This window comes from Malus domestica, chromosome 10 (assembly GCF_042453785.1).
Source record: "Malus domestica chromosome 10, GDT2T_hap1".
In the NCBI taxonomy this organism is placed as follows: Eukaryota; Viridiplantae; Streptophyta; class Magnoliopsida; order Rosales; family Rosaceae; genus Malus; species Malus domestica.
The window spans coordinates 9,450,066-9,468,546 of record NC_091670.1 but is presented as its reverse complement, the minus strand read 5'-3'; the positions used below and the strand labels follow the sequence as shown (position 1 = coordinate 9,468,546).

At 36.6% G+C, this 18,481-nt stretch overlaps 2 protein-coding genes across 3 annotated transcripts; one reads left to right on the top strand and one right to left on the bottom strand.

The window, feature by feature from the left end:
* Nucleotides 1-1,126: 1,126 nt before the first annotated feature.
* On the bottom strand, nucleotides 1,127-5,777 carry LOC103440371 (diaminopimelate decarboxylase 1, chloroplastic-like). The gene is made up of 8 exons (XM_008379043.4): nucleotides 5,079-5,777; nucleotides 4,799-4,973; nucleotides 3,821-3,970; nucleotides 3,257-3,418; nucleotides 2,516-2,701; nucleotides 1,919-2,041; nucleotides 1,684-1,773; nucleotides 1,127-1,585 (listed from the first exon to the last, which is right to left on the bottom strand). The coding sequence occupies exons 1-8, from the start codon at nucleotides 5,744-5,746 to the stop codon at nucleotides 1,505-1,507; spliced, it is 1,635 nt and encodes a 544-aa protein (XP_008377265.3). The 5' UTR covers nucleotides 5,747-5,777; the 3' UTR covers nucleotides 1,127-1,504.
* Nucleotides 5,778-6,024: 247 nt separating this feature from the next.
* On the top strand, nucleotides 6,025-14,574 carry LOC103440372 (phosphatidylinositol/phosphatidylcholine transfer protein SFH1-like). 2 transcript variants are annotated; one of them, XM_008379045.4, is made up of 14 exons: nucleotides 6,025-6,163; nucleotides 10,569-10,797; nucleotides 10,902-11,001; nucleotides 11,104-11,370; nucleotides 11,537-11,614; nucleotides 11,737-11,838; nucleotides 11,939-11,988; nucleotides 12,093-12,192; nucleotides 12,525-12,767; nucleotides 12,914-12,991; nucleotides 13,195-13,338; nucleotides 13,461-13,544; nucleotides 13,639-13,704; nucleotides 13,815-14,574. In XM_008379045.4, the coding sequence occupies exons 2-14, from the start codon at nucleotides 10,604-10,606 to the stop codon at nucleotides 13,830-13,832; spliced, it is 1,524 nt and encodes a 507-aa protein (XP_008377267.1). In that variant the 5' UTR covers nucleotides 6,025-6,163; nucleotides 10,569-10,603; the 3' UTR covers nucleotides 13,833-14,574. The 2 variants fall into 2 exon arrangements, with proteins under 2 accessions (XP_008377267.1, XP_008377266.1); XM_008379044.4 differs by lacking the exon at nucleotides 6,025-6,163 and adding an exon at nucleotides 9,791-10,192.
* Nucleotides 14,575-18,481: the final 3,907 nt, after the last annotated feature.

Below are 18,481 nucleotides of genomic sequence, written 5' to 3'. Positions count from 1 at the left end.
CAACAGAGAATACTCTTATTTATTCATTATTAATAAATTCTCTGTCGGTTATATCCGACACAAGTTCTGTCGGTTCTGTCGGTTTTATCTGACAGAGAATGCTCTTATTTATTCATTTTTAATATATTCTCTGTCGGTTATATCCGACACAAGTTCTGTCGGTTTTAGAGTATTTTCTGTCAGAAAATTCATTTCCTGACGCTGGCAATTCTGTCGCTTATTATTTTGGCTAGTGCATCCATTTTCTGTTAGATTTTGCTTAATATCCGACAGTAATATACATTTCTTGTCGATTATCATAGCGACACTAATAAATGGTTTCGTAGTAGTGACAGTTGGCTATCTCCGCCGAGATGACCAAGAGGTCATCATGATGAACCCCATCACAATCTCCTTGAATCAATCCCAAGCCGCTTCTCTGAGGATGGTTGGAAATAGCCTACACTTGTGGCGCCGTTAGTTACTCGGCCCTCGATAGCGTAATTAAACCCGTCCAAGTGGTCATACGGATCAGTAAGCCCTTTGTAACTTTGCATTTTGAGTTCTTGAGTATCTCTACTCGTCAGCTCGTCGAGCAGTTCATTGGAAAATGGCGAGGGAACTTCTTCCTCAGAGTAGTCGGGGTTTTTGGGCTTGTACACTCGGTCTCTGTCTCCTCTCTTCACCCATGACTTATTATACTAACTCTGTAAGGGAAATGATTTATGATACTCTTTTTCTCATCTGGTATACCATGTTTATTTTTGTTCCTTTATTTTTTATTTTTCTTTATTTGATCTAAATACCAGAAATAAAACATGAATATAATAGTAATATTGTGAAATGAAAACTTTCCAAATGACAATTATAATATATAACGAGACAAAAAAGGTTCAAAATGGAACTCTAATTTTTTTTTTGGGTAATAAAAACTCAGTCATGTGGTGTTTTATTACATTTAAATTATAACACATTTATTTAATTGTGACACATCATTATATATCGTCGGCTTATATTATAATTCATAGACTAATAACATCAAGTGAGGCTTAACCTAATAAACACAAAAATATTTAAGATCTCATAAGAAATGTCAGAATCAGAGTCGATGAATTTGGTAGGCCGTCACACCACTATGACACAAAAATTGACATAGAAGCTTCTTTAAGTGGAGGAACACGTGTCACAAATTTAGAAAGGAGACACAAAGGAGACACAATGTCCTACAGTATGGTGCACAAGCTCACGCTGCAACTGGAACTACATTAGTATGGAGGCATAAACTTGATTATGCAGTTGAGAAAGGTTGGTAATGGTTACATAAATTCTTCGCTGCTTATCAATCTTTTATTCTGTTTCCTCTCAAGACAGCTACAGTCGTAAACAACAAAATAAGGTGCGACACATCACGTTAAGGAGCTAACTTCGTATCCGAACACATAAGTTCCAGTGTTACAACAAACAACCAGGAATTAAGGGGAAATTCAGGCCTGTTCAGCTAGCGCTGACTACCAACCTCTTGCAATCAAAGACCCTCAAAGAATCGCATGTGGTCTTCAAATGTCTCTGCATGACGGATCTTGGCTACGGATCCATCTTCTTGGACCTGAATGCATTGTAAAATCTCTTAGAAATAAGTTACTGGTAAAGAGCATAGATAGTGGTGTGGACGTGTAGAGGCTGTTTGCAGTAACAATTACATACCCAATACTCTGGAGGGCGCATTTTAAGATTGTAAGTTGAAGCCATGCTCATGCAATAAGCGCCTGCATCGTGAACCACCAGACCAGCTCCCTGAAATGGGCAACTCTGGTTAGCAATCAAGCACCAAAACCTCCAGAACAGAATAACTCAGAAGAACATCGTTGTTTGATCTCCTAGTTATACAAGACAACAAATGATTATAGCTCTGACCCTCCAATAAACAGTTTACAATTACCTTAGGTGGAGTCGGAAGTTCTCTGTCCTTCCCTAAGAAATCTGCAGACTCGCAGACAGGGCCCACCACATCAAAAGTCGAAATCTCAGCATCAGGTGCTGTAGGAGCAACTAGTTCTATATGCTGCAAGAAAGTTCCCACAAGTCAATTGAGATCTAAGCCAAAAACAAAATGGTAAGTCTTAAAGGGCATTATGAATTCAATGATAAATTATTATGAGGCTGCCAATGATATTTCGAGTCTAACATTATAGCTAATCAGAAACAACAAAAATGTCAGATAAGGCCACTGAAATATACGATATTTGATTAAAGGTAAATGGTCTAACAGAAGCATGATAAGATACTTCAGTCATTTTTCAATGAAAAGGAGCTGATAGAAGTTTCCATAACAAAGTGACATGGGAACACAGCAAGCCACTAGAAATCACTCGCATGCATACAGTGCACACAAAAGATCCAACAGTCTACGCCATAGACTATTTTGAATTTTCTCTCACACATGGGATAGATTTCAAAATTGTCCATCATCTCCAGTTAACATTAATGAATTGACATCAAAAGAAACACTAGCAGTCGACTACACTTGAAAACTTACTTGGTAAGCATCGTAGAGACTGGGACGGATAAGTTCAGCCATGCTTCCATCGATCACAATAAAGTTTTTGGTGCCATTTGTTTTGACACCTGTTACTCGGTTGACCAAGCAGCAAGAATTTGCAATAAGTGATCTACCAGGTTCAATGATAAGATTCAAACCTTGTGATAGGACCACATCACGAACCTACACCCTCAGCATCAATGTTGAGAAAATATTAGTGACATTACATCAATAGACAGAAAAAACTGTTAATTTTCTTGATACAATACCCATAAGGAAGCAAGCCCTAAAAAAACCCTGAAGAAAGTCTAAGCGTTTTGAAAAAAAAAAAAATAGTAAATACGAGACCTGGCATATTGGTATGACAATTGATCATTTGCGAACAAAAAGCTAACAGGTCGATATGGGCTACTTAATCCCTTGTAGCACTTACATGATCTTCGTGAGCCAACTCCTTAAGAGGCTATACATTCTTGTAATAATTGTGGATGCAACTATCATACATGGACTCAAAATTCTAAAGACCCATCATAAAAACATCTGTAAGGTCCCAAGGATAGGACAAAGTCGGTAGTCTACAGTTGAGGTTTCAAAGAGCACCCTAACATGCATGTACGTACTGCAGTGTTAATAACTCCTTATTTGTAATACTACATTAAGGTGTTATCCACATTACTCATGCACACATGAATTGCATACTTAAGTTCGAAAACAAGATTCAAAAGATATCGTACTCACAGTGTTGATGAGATCTCTGGGTTTCGGAAGTACGGCACCAGAATGATAGTAATCTATCCCAAGTCCACCACCAATGTTCAAGTAATCAACTTGAAAACCTTGAGAACGGATTTCGTCAATGTACTTAACCATAAGAACAGCAGCATCCCGAAATATATCCACCTGGCAAAAGAAAGGGAGAGAGAGAGAGACTTAGATTTTGTAATAAGAGAATTGGGTGCACCTGTCATAGAATATTGACAAACAATCAACACATACAGACAGCATAGCAGAAAACAAAAAAACAAAGAATCATAAGTCAATCAACAGAAAAAAGAAAGAAAATGAGCTGATCAGCTTTAAAAAACATGTTCTTTTTTTAAAGCTGTAGCTCTATAATTATGAAGTATAAACCAGTTATCACCAGAAAGAAAAAAAAAAAAAAAAAGAGAGTATAAACGAGTTGATTATGGTTTTTCTTAATGTGTTCCAGAATGACCACAAACAAACATGGTTGATAAATTTATCCTAGTTGGCAAAATTATATTGATAATATAAAAGGATATGAACAAGTAATCAGCATACCTTGGTAATGGTTGATCCGAGATGACAATGGGCTCCAACAAGTTTTAGCTCATCAGGATGCGCCTTCACAGCATCCAAAAACCATTGCAGCTTCTCATTTCTAATACCAAATTTCGAATTCTTGTTTCCAGTGGCAACATAAGCATGAACCTATGAAAATAACACATATGTTAAAACAGTACATCAATGATTTAAAATCAATGGAAAGTTCAAATGCACAGTACAACTTTACAATAATATCCAAATATAGCAGAAACTTGATATTAAAGATGGAGGAACTGGTGTGTTAGGGGTGATTTGAGGAGGGATATCTGCATCATGGTAGTGTTCCATGCCAAACATCTGCCCACATGTTTTTCTAAAATATAAAAATGGGCATCAAGTTCACAAAAGAAACTATCTGAAGCAAAAGCATTGGGTGAAAGTAATATTTCACTGTATAGTAAGAAAGTAGAAGTATATATGTGGTGGTCGTGGCCTAGTTATTTAAACAATTTGTCCGTGTAACATCATAAACAGTTTCCCATGCCCAAGCTAACATAGCATGGATAATGTTTTCAGAAAAGGCGATGCCCGCGTAGTTGGAAAAAAACACTGCTGGATAGCTAGGTAATTGACAGCTTAAGATGCTGATGATATTAATCTTACTCTATAATGTTGACATGGAAAAACTATTATGCATTGGTATATTCTTATTCTTATCAAATTCCTCTGCCACGAACCATAAGCACATTCTTTAACTTGAATATTCTGGCAACTGTGTTTCTAGAGCTAGAGGTATGCATCAAGAACCTTCAAATCATAGAGGTTTAACTCAAGTATCACAATGATCAAACAATGGCTTTCAGTTAAAGATTTACTTCCTAATTTTTCTAAAAAGCATACCGAACATCTCATATGTCTAACTAGTAATATCCTCGCTGACATGATTCATGTGGTTCATGAATATCATCACATTGCAGTTTATGTATGCCATACCTGAGGATCTACATCCGGGTTGATCCGAAGTAGAACATTGACCTTCTTGCCAGCAATTCTCGCTGCGGCAACAATGTTTTCCAAGTCGAATTCACTATCAATATTGATAAAAACACCTTCTTGGGCAGCCAAAACCAAGTCCTCCAACAATTTTCCATTCCCATTAAAAATGCACCTGCACTTACACAATTGTACAACCATGAATTCAAATACTCACACAAACAATTATATATATATATACACACACATACATATAAACTGGGTTATGCAGAATTTTTACTTGGTGGGGTCGAACCCAGCTTGAAGAGCCAACCGGAGCTCATTCCCACTGACAAGAACAGCACCGCAACCCAATTGCCTCAAATGTTCCAAAATCTTGAGATTGTTGTTGGCTTTAATGGCGTATCCGATGACAGAGCTCAACCCCTCCAACGCCTCCTTGTAGGCCTCGACGTTTCGGGTGATCTGTGGCTTGCTGTAGAGGTAGAAAGGGCGCCGCTCGACCGAATCTAAGACGTCCTGGACCTTGAGGCCCTCGCAGTAGAGAAACCCATCGGAGGATTTGGAGAAGCAATGCTCGAACGGGGTCGTTTGGGACAGGGATTTGGAGGGGTTTTGGGAGACGACGGCGGCTCGGAGGACAAGGGGTTTTAGGGAGGTGGAGAGTCGGAGGGGCAGAATGGAGTTTTGGGAAAATGGGTTTCGGGTTATAGGGTTCTTCAGGGGTTTAAGGGAGAGGGATGATGAGGTCTGGAAAGGGAGCTGTGCAGCAGCCGCCATTGAAACCTGAAGGGGAAGAAGAACAGAGGAAGTGACTGCTACGAGAGAGCTGGTTTTACTGACTGCGTTTAGTTCGTAGTGCTGCACTTTCGGTGTTTTATTTCTGACCGTTAGATGTTCATTATCTGATCTAACGGCCCATCCGAACTTTGGGAACAAAATTTCCATGGTAGTTTAGCGTGGAAATAGGGGGATGCCGTTTGTAGAAAAGTTTGTTAAATTAGAAATAATTTATTTAGAATCATCTCCGTAATTATCGCATTTATTCACATACTCTCCTTCTTTGCCAACAGAAACCCAAAAGTGGGAACATAGAAGAGACCATGTCAATGGAAAATGAAACAAAATCCTCATTGCTCCTCTCTAGCCATTCAATTTCAGAGATTAATACGGGTCATATGTATGCCTACCACTTCTATCTCTTACCCTCTACATCCTTGTTTTTTTTTTTTGGATACGAAGAAGGTCTAAGGCGGAAGAAGGGCGGAGGAGGGCGATAGTCGAACTCTGTCCATGGATGTGGGGGTGTAGTGCTCAATCACTGAAGTTATTAGCCCCACTTAACCCCTACATTCTTGTCAAAAGGTATTAATTCTCTTGTATTCTTGAATTCCTGCATTCGATCAATCCAAAATCTTCAACCTCCATGGTTAGGTTACCCATTTTTTCCGTCATGATCATGTTAGTTTCATTTTAAATGATTTGAAAGCATGCTAATAACAAAATTGTTTGGATTTTTGTATTTTTTTATTTATGTGTTTGTTTTGGTGTACAATTAGGTTATCGGTAGGTATATCCCCCGACGGTCTCTAGTTTGAGTTTGAGCACCTTGTGATATAGATATATCCAATTCCAAGACCTTACGTAAATCGATGGTTATATATATATCTGTGTGTGATCTTCTGAATGTTGAATTACACACAATACTTTTGGAGTTCTTAGAATTAGGGTTTCATCTTGTATATATTAGAGATTTAAATATAAATAAATGCACATTACATATTTAGGTTTAGGGTTTATCTTGGTGTTCTGGTCAAAGATTTAGTTGCCCGGAGCAGAAACGCAAAACTAGTAAACAGTACTAGAATGGCAAGAAGATTGCAGAGAAGAAACTGTAATTTGTAATTTCCCATCCTTCACCTACCTAGTCTCTTTCTTATGGTTAAATTAAGAGATAATTTGCATGTCATTGATTTCTACCATTTTATTTTTAACATCACCTTCCTGAGCTTCCTCTCAGTAACTTTACCCAATATACCTCGCTTACTTAAATGTGCTTAATTATATAGGTTGTGTCGATAATAATGTTACTGGCTGTGAGTCCCAAAAGATCTTGTAGTGTCTTGCATTTAACATATTCATAGATGACGAGTTTGATACTAATTATTCTCTTACCTGGTAATGTAAATATATTATTGTATCAAAATAAAATTGTTCTCAGTAAACATGCTAAAGTAGAGACTGATATCATATTGATGACATATTTTTGGTTAAATAAAGCATAATTATTAGGGTTGGGAATATAACTATTCCTCACAGGGCATATACCCTATACGAATCCTAGTCCAATCATCAACGCTTGCCTGAAATTCACATCTATTATAAATGTGACAGTTGTTAATATTCTCTAAGGATGCGTTTGTTGCATCAGATTATCTCAGACTGGATTAGCTTCAGGGACTAAGCTGGACTAGCTTAGACTAGACTAAGCTAGACTAGCTTAGTGAATCGTTTGGTGCAGTGTCGGACTAAGAAACTGGACTAACAATAAATTATTATTATTATTATATTTTAATTTATTTTCTATTAAAAATAAAAGAAAATTATGAAAACCTCCAATTGAATTCGTAAAATTCCAAGCTAACAATCAATGCTTATTTCACAAACCCAGATCACACTATTATTCAAGACAACCCGGATTCTCAAATTAATTAAGACTTCAAAAACCCATCTCAAACCTTCATCGCTAACCTCTTGATCCCTAAAAACCCCCAACCTTCATCGCTAACCTCTATTGATCCGCTTCTCGATGTACCGTTCGACGACAATAGGTCGCCATCGACACACCGATTTTGGCCGTATTGTCTACTGACAATAGTGATTTGCACATAAGAAGAAGGCGGAGTATTGCGCCTTTTTCTTTCCTCAATTTTTGTTCTTCTTTCACAAATATTCGATAAAATTCCATGGAAATTGTTTGCTTGCCTTCTGGATGGTTGAATGCTATTGACGGGTTTCTTTGAAGGTTGGGTTGGGTACTTGGGTGGTGCAGCAACCCACAACTTGGCCATGGTGACGGCACCGCAGAAGAATAAACAGAGCACGAAGGGATTAGAGTGAAAGTTGGGAATTGGGGATGTTGGCCTCGTTTCCTTTCTAGTCTGCCTTAACACCATGGGAAAGCTTGGGATTAGATAGCGAGGGTTAGCGAAGCGTGGAAGGATTCTTAGTCGGGGCAAGTCCCATTTATTTTAGTCCAAGAACCTACCAAACGCAGGATTATAGTCTTATTTAAGCTAGTCCAAGCCAGTCCCTCCTAAGGAGGTGTAACAAACGCCCCTACGATTAGCTTTCTATCAAGTCTCATCTTAGATATGTGAAGACAACTATATGAATTCTTGTTCAATCATTAACGCTTGCCTAAAACTTGCATAGGACTATTATAGAGGTGACATAGAGTTGTCAACATTCTCTAAGATTAGCTTTCTATCGAGTCTCATCCAGTGTTCAAAATATCAGTATCGATGGAAATATTGATATGTTGCAGAAATATCGATAGATATATCCGATATCAAATATCGATATTGGTTGCCTTCCATAGAATTGATGAAAATTTGATTTTAAAAAAAACATGAAAACATGAAATTATTGTTTAGGGAATGTCATATGAAGCCATAACACATGTATGAATTAATAATTAATAATTAGATACTATGTAAAAAATAAGTATGTGATATGTTAGAAGGAAAACTTCCTTCTAATGACAAGTATTAAAATAAAACATTTCACTAGAACAAATAAATTATACATAACTTAATTGAAACTTTCATCATGAAAACAACACAAGTTTTATTGAATTAAACTAATACCATATAGAATGCATAAGTTCATGTAGTTAAAATGATAATCAATCTTCATCTTTCATTTTGATTAGGCCTTCTTGCGTAGTACTTTCCAATTGCACTCTCCAAATATATGATAGATTGAAAACTGAATTCACATAATAAAAAAAGAAACGAAGAAGAAAACTTGACCACTAGTCTATAAATTTCTTTACGAAATTTCTGCAAGGATGCATAAAATATCGAGGAAATTGACTGATTTCCGAAAGTATCAGGGATATGCGGTGAAACGTACACTTTACTCCCTCCATATTGTTCCCTGATTTTTTTAATATTTCTATGGAAATATCGAGCATATCTAGGATATTTCAAACACTGATCTCATCTTAAAGTATATGTTAAGACAAAACATTTCATGTTAAGCAAATGCTTATGGATTTGCCTCATTGAAGGTCTTGTACTCACTATTTTAGCACTTAGAACTTAAAATTTCCATCTTATTAGGGCTCATTAGGTAATGCTTTTATCGAAAACACTTCTTTACATAAAAAAAAAAGTTTTGTTAGAAGTGTTTTATATTAGAAAGATGTTGAGTCTGTATATAAAAAAATCATAGTGCTTTTTGAAAAAGCACTTCAAGTATCACTTAACATTTGCTTGTTCAGAAAACGCTTATATGACAAAAAATAGTTAAGTTTTACTATCAAATAAAACCACTAACACATTTAGCTACCTAAAAGCGGTTATAGGTATTCTAAAAGGAGTAGGATTCTTTCTTATCTTATTCCCCTCCAATGCCCTCCTATTTCCCTCCTCCCACACTTTTCATTTTATCTCTCTCTCAATAAAAAAATTAATATAAAATGTTAACGTGACATAATAATGATTGTTCAAATAAGAGGAAGAAAAAAGAAGAGAAAAAAAAAAGGAGAGAAAATCGTACTCCATTCTAAAAACAGTCTCAAATTATCACATCCAAACAATGTATGACGTGTATTAAAAATACAATAATTTGAAGAATATAACATTACAACTAGATCATAGCAAAAAACAAAAGAACTCAAAAAAATAAAATTAAAAAAAAAGTAAAAAAAAAAAAAAAAAACAAAACAAACAAACAAACGTTTGCAACTAGATAGATATATCATTTCCACAAGGGGGACCTGAAAGAGATATCCGCCCGCTGCACTGGTTTCCAAAATAAGAAACACAAAAAGATTCCTATTTGGCGCGTGTGAGATTGCGTTACCGCCGCTGTGACATCGTTTCCATGCGCCGGGAGCGGCCTGTGAAATCCACGCGCCACCTTTGTGGCCTCCAGACCACCTCTAGTGCAGGAAAATGTGCCTCCCTCCATCTCTTAGTCTCCTTCTTGTGGCTGAGGAGGGGAGGCATGTTCTTCTCCACCAAATAGTCAGGGCCCTTTGCCTTTGGGATCCGTGAACCACCATGTTTGGCGGTCATGTATTCAGAATTTTGGTTTCAGCCCCATACATTTTTTACAGAAGAATATCAAGATTTGATTTCCTTAATCAAAACTTAACACAGCTGGGTGAGTTGAAACTTGAAAGCCATTATTTTCTCTTCTTTATATATTTATAGAGAAAAATGTTCAAGAATATACCCATTACTTTACAAGTTGATAGTTAGTAATTTCGAATTGAAATTGTTTTGGTTACATTTATAATTTCATAGTTTGAGTTTTGATTGATTTGGTTTGTCATACAACATAATTGATTGGGTTTCTCCCAATTCATATGAATTTTGTGTTTGCTATGTGAATTGTTTTTGCATTTTGTTCGGACATCCGATAAAATTGGAGCGATGCAGAGAAGATAAATGTATAGGAGAAAATGGAAAAGAACAAGAGAGACATCTGTGTTTGTGGGTCAATTTTTTATTTTTTATTTTTTATTACTCGTGTGTAGATGAGAACTCTGAGGATGAGAGGAAAACAAAGCTTATGTCTTTCAAGAAGGCAGCAAACATGATTACAAACTCCTTCAGTAAGGGTCGAAGGAACAGTAAAGTAATGTCTTTCCCTATAGACGATGGCATTGATGCCGAGGAGCTCAAGGCAGCTCAGGAATTCCGGCAAATACTTGTATCCGAAGAACTACTGCCCTCGAAACATGACGATTCTCATATGTTGCTAAGGTTACTTAATCTCTGTTTTGATTGGCAATAACAGTTTTTGATGCCTGAGTTGCTACATGCGGTTATGAATAGGTTGTTTGTTATACTGTTGTATGATGGTGCAGATTTTTAAGGGCCCGGAAATTTGATGTTGAGAAAACAAAGCAAATGTGGTCTGACATGCTCCAGTGGAGGCAGGAATTTGGTGCTGACACTATTATGGAGGTAGTTTTTAATGCTTATGTTGAAGTTGGAATATAGTGGAGATGGTTTAGTTGGAGTAGCTATTGTTTGTCTGAAGTTTCTCCTTTTGTTTTTTTTGCTAAGGACTTCGAATTTAAGGAAGTCGATGAAGTCTTAAAATACTATCCACAAGGGCATCATGGAGTTGATAAGGATGGGCGGCCTGTCTACATTGAGAGACTGGGTCAAGTTGATTCTAATAAGCTGCTGCAAGTGACAACAATGGAACGGTATATAAAGTACCACATACGGGAGTTTGAGAGGACCTTTATCTGTAAATTCCCCGCCTGTTCCGTTGCAGCAAAGAAGCACATTGATCAGAGTACCACTATTCTGGATGTCCAAGGAGTGGTACGTGAAAACTATCTTAATTCAGGACAATTGGAGATACCCAATTATTCTGTAGACAAACTGATACTTTAATTCATGTATTAATTGGTGGAGATCTTCTGGTTAGATCTAACTAGCGTGGTGTCAAACATGACATGTGGTATTTATGTGTGTACTTGATCCACAGGGGCTTACAAGTTTAAATAAATCTGCAAGGGAACTCATTCAGCGCCTTCAGAAGGTCGATGGTGACAATTATCCTGAGGTATCCTGTAAAAAGCTGTATGATTTCAAGTTTACATGAATCAAGCTTCTTGGATTGCTTTCCTATCATGAAAGGTAGTTTTTGTATTCTGTGGCGCTGATTGAACTTTTTGTTTAACATAGACCCTGAACCGTATGTTCATCATCAATGCTGGTTCTGGATTTAGGCTCTTATGGAACACCGTCAAATCTTTCCTTGATCCCAAGACCACTGCAAAAATCAATGTAAGCTTTTGTCCTTTGTTCACTCTAAACTAGTCAATTGGTTTAAAATTTGATCTTGTACTGTTGCTAAATGAGTTGATGACTGATGATTATGAATTAGGTTCTGGGAAATCAATATCAGAGCAAGTTGCTTGAAATAATTGAAGCTACGTAAGTGTTGTTCTAGGAACATTTTAGTATATATCTAGTTCAATCTAAGCTAATTAAACTTCCTATTGTAACTTATAATACTCTTTTTTCTATTAAACCTGCAGTGAGCTACCAGAGTTTTTGGGTGGTAGTTGCACTTGTGCCGATAAGGGTAGCTGCATGATCTCTGATAAGGGCCCGTGGAACGATCCAGAAATAATGAAGGTGATTTTGACAGTTAGAATATGAAATAATTCTTGACGCATAATGTAACAACTTAAGCTTTTGGAAATATGGTAAACCAACAGCCTTAGTCGGACACCTGCATTTACCTCTCTATTTTAGTGCTGGAGAGAGTCTATACGTGAGGGAGAGTAGTGGAATATTAAATAAATGTTTGCCAACAATTTAACAGCTTTTCCTTTGGGGATAGTGGTAAACTACCTGACGTTATCAGCAAGTAATTGAAATTTATTTGTTGTGATACCTTTTATCTATCCTAATTCATATTCTAATGTGAACAAAAGATCTCTAAATCTGTTGCTTTGTTGAGGCAGATGGTTCAGAGTATTCGTGAGGCCAAATGCACGAGCAACACTTCAGGCGATCTGGAGAAGAAAGAGGAGAAACAGGAGAATCAGGAGAAACAGGAGAAACAGGAAGAGAAAATCTCTGAGGAGAAGAAAATCTCTGAAGAGGAGAAGAAAATCTCTGAAGAGGAGAAGAAAATCTCTGCAGAGGAGAAGAAAGTCTCTGAAGAGGAGAAGTTAATCTCCGAAAATGAGAAGGCTTGCACAAACGTACTCAGACCTTGGCTCAAGTTTGCCTTTTCATTTTTGTGTGTTTATGGCCTTTTTTCAAACCGTCTTGCCTCAGTTTTCATAAATGTTCAGTTTCCTGACTTTCCTTATGTTTCTATTTTCTCTTGGCGTGCTACTACATGAAGAGAATGGATTCTTTCTGCTCAGATACGTTTTTAGAGGCTGAAATGCATGGGGACTATCTCTCTTCTGTGCCTGAAGAAGTAAGCATGGCCCTTTTATCTTTTTCGCATACTTATCAGTTAGTTAACACAAACTCTCTCTCTCTCTCTCTCTCTCTCTCTCTCTCTCTCTCAACATTTTAGTCTTATTATAGTTCAACTTTGCCTCCGTAGATATAAAATTCTGGACCTGGCACTTGCTGGGCTTTATTGTTTGATATACTAATTTGCTTCATCTTGTTCAGCTTTCAATTCCGAGAATGTATCCAATGGGATATGACGATGTTGATCCAATGGTTAGCAAGGGAACTGAACGAGAGGCAGAAAGGCTGAATGCTGCTCTGAATCGACTCGGTGCCTTGGAACAAGAGCTATCTTCAACCAAGCAAGTAGTCATCTTGACATTTTTGAATTCTGTTATTGAAGTTTATACCAGAAAAAGAAAGATCGAAATCAAGACAATAATAAACATAACGATATACATTTTCTTTTTGTGCGAATGGTTTTCAAGGTTGAGACGCAGAAAGAAGAAAAGCTAAAGGCTGCTCTTGACCGCGTCAATGCTTTGGAACAAGAGCTGACAGAAGCCAAGAAGGTAATGTCTTGATATTTTTCAATTCTATTATTGCAGTTAAAATTGAAGCTAGGAAAAGAAAACTTACACGTTTTCTTTTGTTTCATTTTTCCAGGCACTTGAGGAAGCCCGCCATAAACAAGAGGAGCTTTTAGCCTCCGTTGACAAGGAAAAGAAATCTGTATGTAACTAATTACGTAATAATTGCTTAGCCAGTTCAAGTTTATTTGTATATCAGATCTATTGCAAGTTTATGTTTTCACCTTCTTGTGTTTTGGACTGTAATTGCAGGGCTTATTCTGTTGGTGACATGATCAATGTAAAAACATTTATCTAGTGTGGTGGACTTAGTGGCTCCGGCTTGTGTGGTTCTCTGGAGAGATGAAATAGCATTTGTTATCTGTGTTTCGCTATTTGGAATGACTGGAATTCTACCTTGCCAATGGTTTTATAACAGCAGGCATTGTCATTAGTTGAGGTGCTCCAAATTAGCAACGGAAAACCACCCTCCAGAATATGCAGAGTACTCATTCAAAAAAGTAAGAGCCTCCTCCTGAGTTGTTTTATAAGATCAAATGTATATGGATGCAGCTATCAAGGAAAGGGAAAACATGCACCTAGGGTTTGGAACAACTATTAGAGATTCATGGGGCGCGACATTGGCAGCTAACGAAAAACCATGAAAGGGGTAATTTTCAGCAAACAAAAAAACACAGAAGATATTGCAGGATTTGCAGAGGATATTGCAGGATTTGGCCTGGTCGTGCAAAACACAGAAGATGAATCTATGGCTGCGAACGGGATTTAGTTTAATTTGGTTTGCACTTGTATGTGATTATGGAGAGAACATATGGATGGAGGAGGGTCCTTTGTGGATCTTTCCGTACATTGCAAGTAACTCTTCTGCAATTGTAATGTCTTCATATAAACAGAATTTCAGTTTTGAGATAAAAGAAAATAGTAATTAGGGTCTAGTCCACAGTTTCAACTCTTGTAAAAAAGCAAAAACTTGTACCAAATATTTGATTAGATGCGGTTTTTAGTTTCTCTACGCTCACGTTTTTGTTCTTGCTTGCTTGGTTTGACACGCTCTGTACGTACCCTCTTGATTCCTCTCTTCCCTAAACGCTTCTCTCTTCCTTGGTTGCCAAGAAAGTGAACCGGAATTGGGTGTCAAGTCCAGAGCCTCACTGCACCAGGTGCTAATCCTTTGCTGTTTCCGTGAATGATTCTGCACAAGTCTTTCTCCAGTTGAGTCATGAATAGTGAACTTTTGGAGCAATCTACGTGAATTCGAGAAAAATGGTTATAAATGTTCTTCGGATGAATTTTGCATCCAATTAGCTCAAGTAGTAACCCAAAACACACATACTTGAGTAACTAGGGTTGCTTGCTGCCTCTTGCATCCTCGTCAAAATCTTCGCGACCAAATTTAATACTGCATTAAGTTCTGATCGAGTTCTTGGCAAATGTTTCAGCAACCAGCAGGTAGCAGCGGGAAAGCAATTGTAGCAGTGCCTCGTTCAACAACATTTAATTGAAGAGAAAAACCATCTAAAAGGCAATGCTGATCGAAGAAAGTATATGGTTGAGACCATTTCAAAGCAGAAGCTTTTATTTTCCCATACGATATAGCCTCGTCGGGCTGAGCTCCAAAATCACTGCCATCAAATTCGTGCGAAATAAATTGGAGTTGCAAATGTGATGTTCCGAGGATGATTATTCCCGTCTGAAGATGATAATCAGCCGCTGCAATGACAAGCTAGCAAGGAATTAAGGCCCCGTTTGTTTCACCTTCTAACATATATATCTTCCACTATGTCAATGGTTAGAGGTGGCTGGGCAGCAGGAAGGTGTCAGTACAGCAACTTTAACAATGCGACGCCACCTGCTAAGCCTGGGGATGGTAAACTGGGTTGTTCTTTATAATGTTTCAGAAACATGAAACAATATATCACTCACACAGCCTGCAACCACAAATACCCAAAATAACAAAAACAAAAAACTTTCCGTGATCCATGCCTGTTCACTTCATTCCTTCAACATGTGGTCAAATATACGTATGAACCAATCCTATAGTTTGGAATTACCATCAGAGGCTGCGAGGCATTTTACGACATCTTCCTCTATACCACGACTCACTAGCAGTCGTGACCAAGACATCCACCATACAGTGCTCCACCAAGTAACAAATTGTACCTCTAGCCCCAGACGATACCAAATCAGAACTGAAACCCACAAGAATTTGAGGACATGTTGAGATTGAATGTACATGTTGTATTTGTTTAACAAAATTAACGAAAATTGTATTTATCGTATATATGTCTGTATTTGTTGTCGAAATAAAGATTGGTGTTATTATTCGAAAAAGTAAATGAAGGTATCTTGACAAATAGTCAAATATAATGTGAAAATAAAACCAAATGTATGCAGATATATGCAGCTATTAAGGAAAGGAAAAACATGCACATCTACGGATTGGAATAACCATTAGAGCCTCGTAGGGCGCAACAGCTATCGGAAAACCATTGCAGGGGTATTTGGAAGGACTGCAATACAATTGCAGAATTTGGCTCAGTCATGCGAAATACAGAAGATGAATCTACGGCTGCGGAACTGGATTTTAGTTTAGTTTAGTTCGGTCTTTCCGTGCATTGCAAGTAATGCTTCTGCAATTATGATAGCTTCATATAATGAATATTCCAGTTTTGAGATGAAGAAAAATAATACGTACTTAAGCTCAAGTTCACAGTTTCAGATCTCGTGTCGCTTCTCTTTCCTTTGCTTATTTGACACTGGTTTTCTCCAACAAAATTCTTTTACCTTCCTCAGTTTTTTTTCTTTCCATCTTTTGATATATAACCCTTCGTATCCAAAATTCATATAATTTTTTCTAGTTCTGAAACAATATCTAGAGAAACTTTTTAATAATGTAGGTGAAATAATTTGCATATTAGAAATTTATTAAGTTTCTTTCATTGATGCTTATGAGTACATAAGTACATCCATATTGAAAAATTGGCAAAAAAAAGATCATTTTCAATCCGCAATTACTTAAGTAATCAGTTTTCCAATAGCGGTCAATATCTAATATTTATGTTGTCAATATTTTTTTTGGTGAACAAAACTCTAAAGAGGGATTAAAACTCAAGTGCAAGAAAGTGAGTCACTATCCTAACCAACAAGTCTTAACTCATAACCTTATATTTTTTGTAACAATAGTGTCACCAAAAATTGCCACAAGTCAACATGAAAGCATCTTATAGCATCACATCACATAGCTCAAATATTTGACTTAAGTCCATGATTGGCACATTAACGCTTTAATTTCCTACCCTAATTAATTCAGCAGCGGGCAAACAATTGCAAACCACCACGATGAATGAAAACTTAGTGGAGAACCACACTTGGCAACTAGAGATATATACGTGACTCTTTTTGGGGCTACAACTTCCAAAATCTTATAAGAAAGAAGAAAAGTGGTTGACTTTCTCCTCTAAACTTCAACAACCAACTGATGACTACAAATAGAATAAACCCTAGAAGCAAATGACACAAATTAAACTACGTCCAAAAGAGCAAACATTTTCGTTTCCATGTATAACATGTAGGTCAATTTAATATGATTAGTCGTTAGAGATGCTTTATAATAATAACAAAATAATAATAAAAAAGACTTCAAAATTTTGAATTTTAACCAAAAATCATATAATAACTTTATTTAATGATAAAGACAAAAGAAAAAAAAAACTCAACCAAAAGCGCATGCAAGACGCACGCCAACCCGTGTTTAGTTCAGAAATAGTACCATTATTCAATTTAAGAAATAGTCAATTTAAGAAATAGTTTAGTACCCAGATTCAGTTTAAGAAATAGTTAGTGTTCATTTTAAGAAGCAGTGAGGGAGAGGAGAGAGAGAGAGTGTGTGTGTGTGTGTGATGGGGCTAGGGGTCCTGTGTGCCAGTTTTTTTTTTTTATTTTGTGTTTTATATATTAAACGTCATTTTCATTAAAGTTTAAGTCATTATCATTAAATTTTAAACTCCTTTTCATTAATTAAAATGATTAAATAATTTTTTATTAATAAAAAGTTTGAAGAAGCCCTTCCTATTGAAATTCCCTTATAATTATTGAGGAAAGTAGTAAAAAATCATGTTTAACAACAATTTTAGGGGGTGATTGAGCAATGAGTGTGTATGCAAGTCTAGGGAAGTAACTCATATATATTCCCACGATTTGTTTCTTTAATCTATATATTCATAATTGTTGTAGTCAATACTATTTAAAAATGTGATTGTCTAATTTAAAAGTAGGATTTCAATACGATTTGAGATCAACCTAATATTTTATGACTTATATTACTTATGATGCAAGTAAACTCAAAGTAACTAGTATAATAAAAGCATAAAACACCAAGGAGCATAAGCAAAAATACAACCGATGAGCTTCCTTCAATAGCAAAAATACAACCGATAAGCAAAAACACCAAGTAACATATTTTTCCGTTTATATTTAAATGAAATTGCCACTTAGTACTACGGTTTAGTAGTATTTCTCCTCACTTGTTAGTAAGAGGTTTTAAGTTTGATTATCACCAAATGCAAAGTTGAACCACATTATTATGGCAAGCCTATTGTAAGGTTTAGCCCACTCCCCCATCCCCTTAGTATAAATACTATGGTTTGTTCAAAAAAAAAAATTCATTAATTAATAAGGTCTTAATTTATCGGTATTTTCATTTCAATGATTCTCTCGAGTTTGAATTATTTCTTCTCCCCAGTAAGAAATGAAAATATTTCATCATCGCCTTTGCTTAATTGTCAATGGATTGCTAACACAGCTTCAATACGAATATCGCAGAGTTTTCCTTCTTTTATATAATACCAAAGTACAAATGCAATATTTCAGTTGCTAGTTTCTTCGTAAGGTTCCACAAAGATCCTCATAATTTCAAGGTG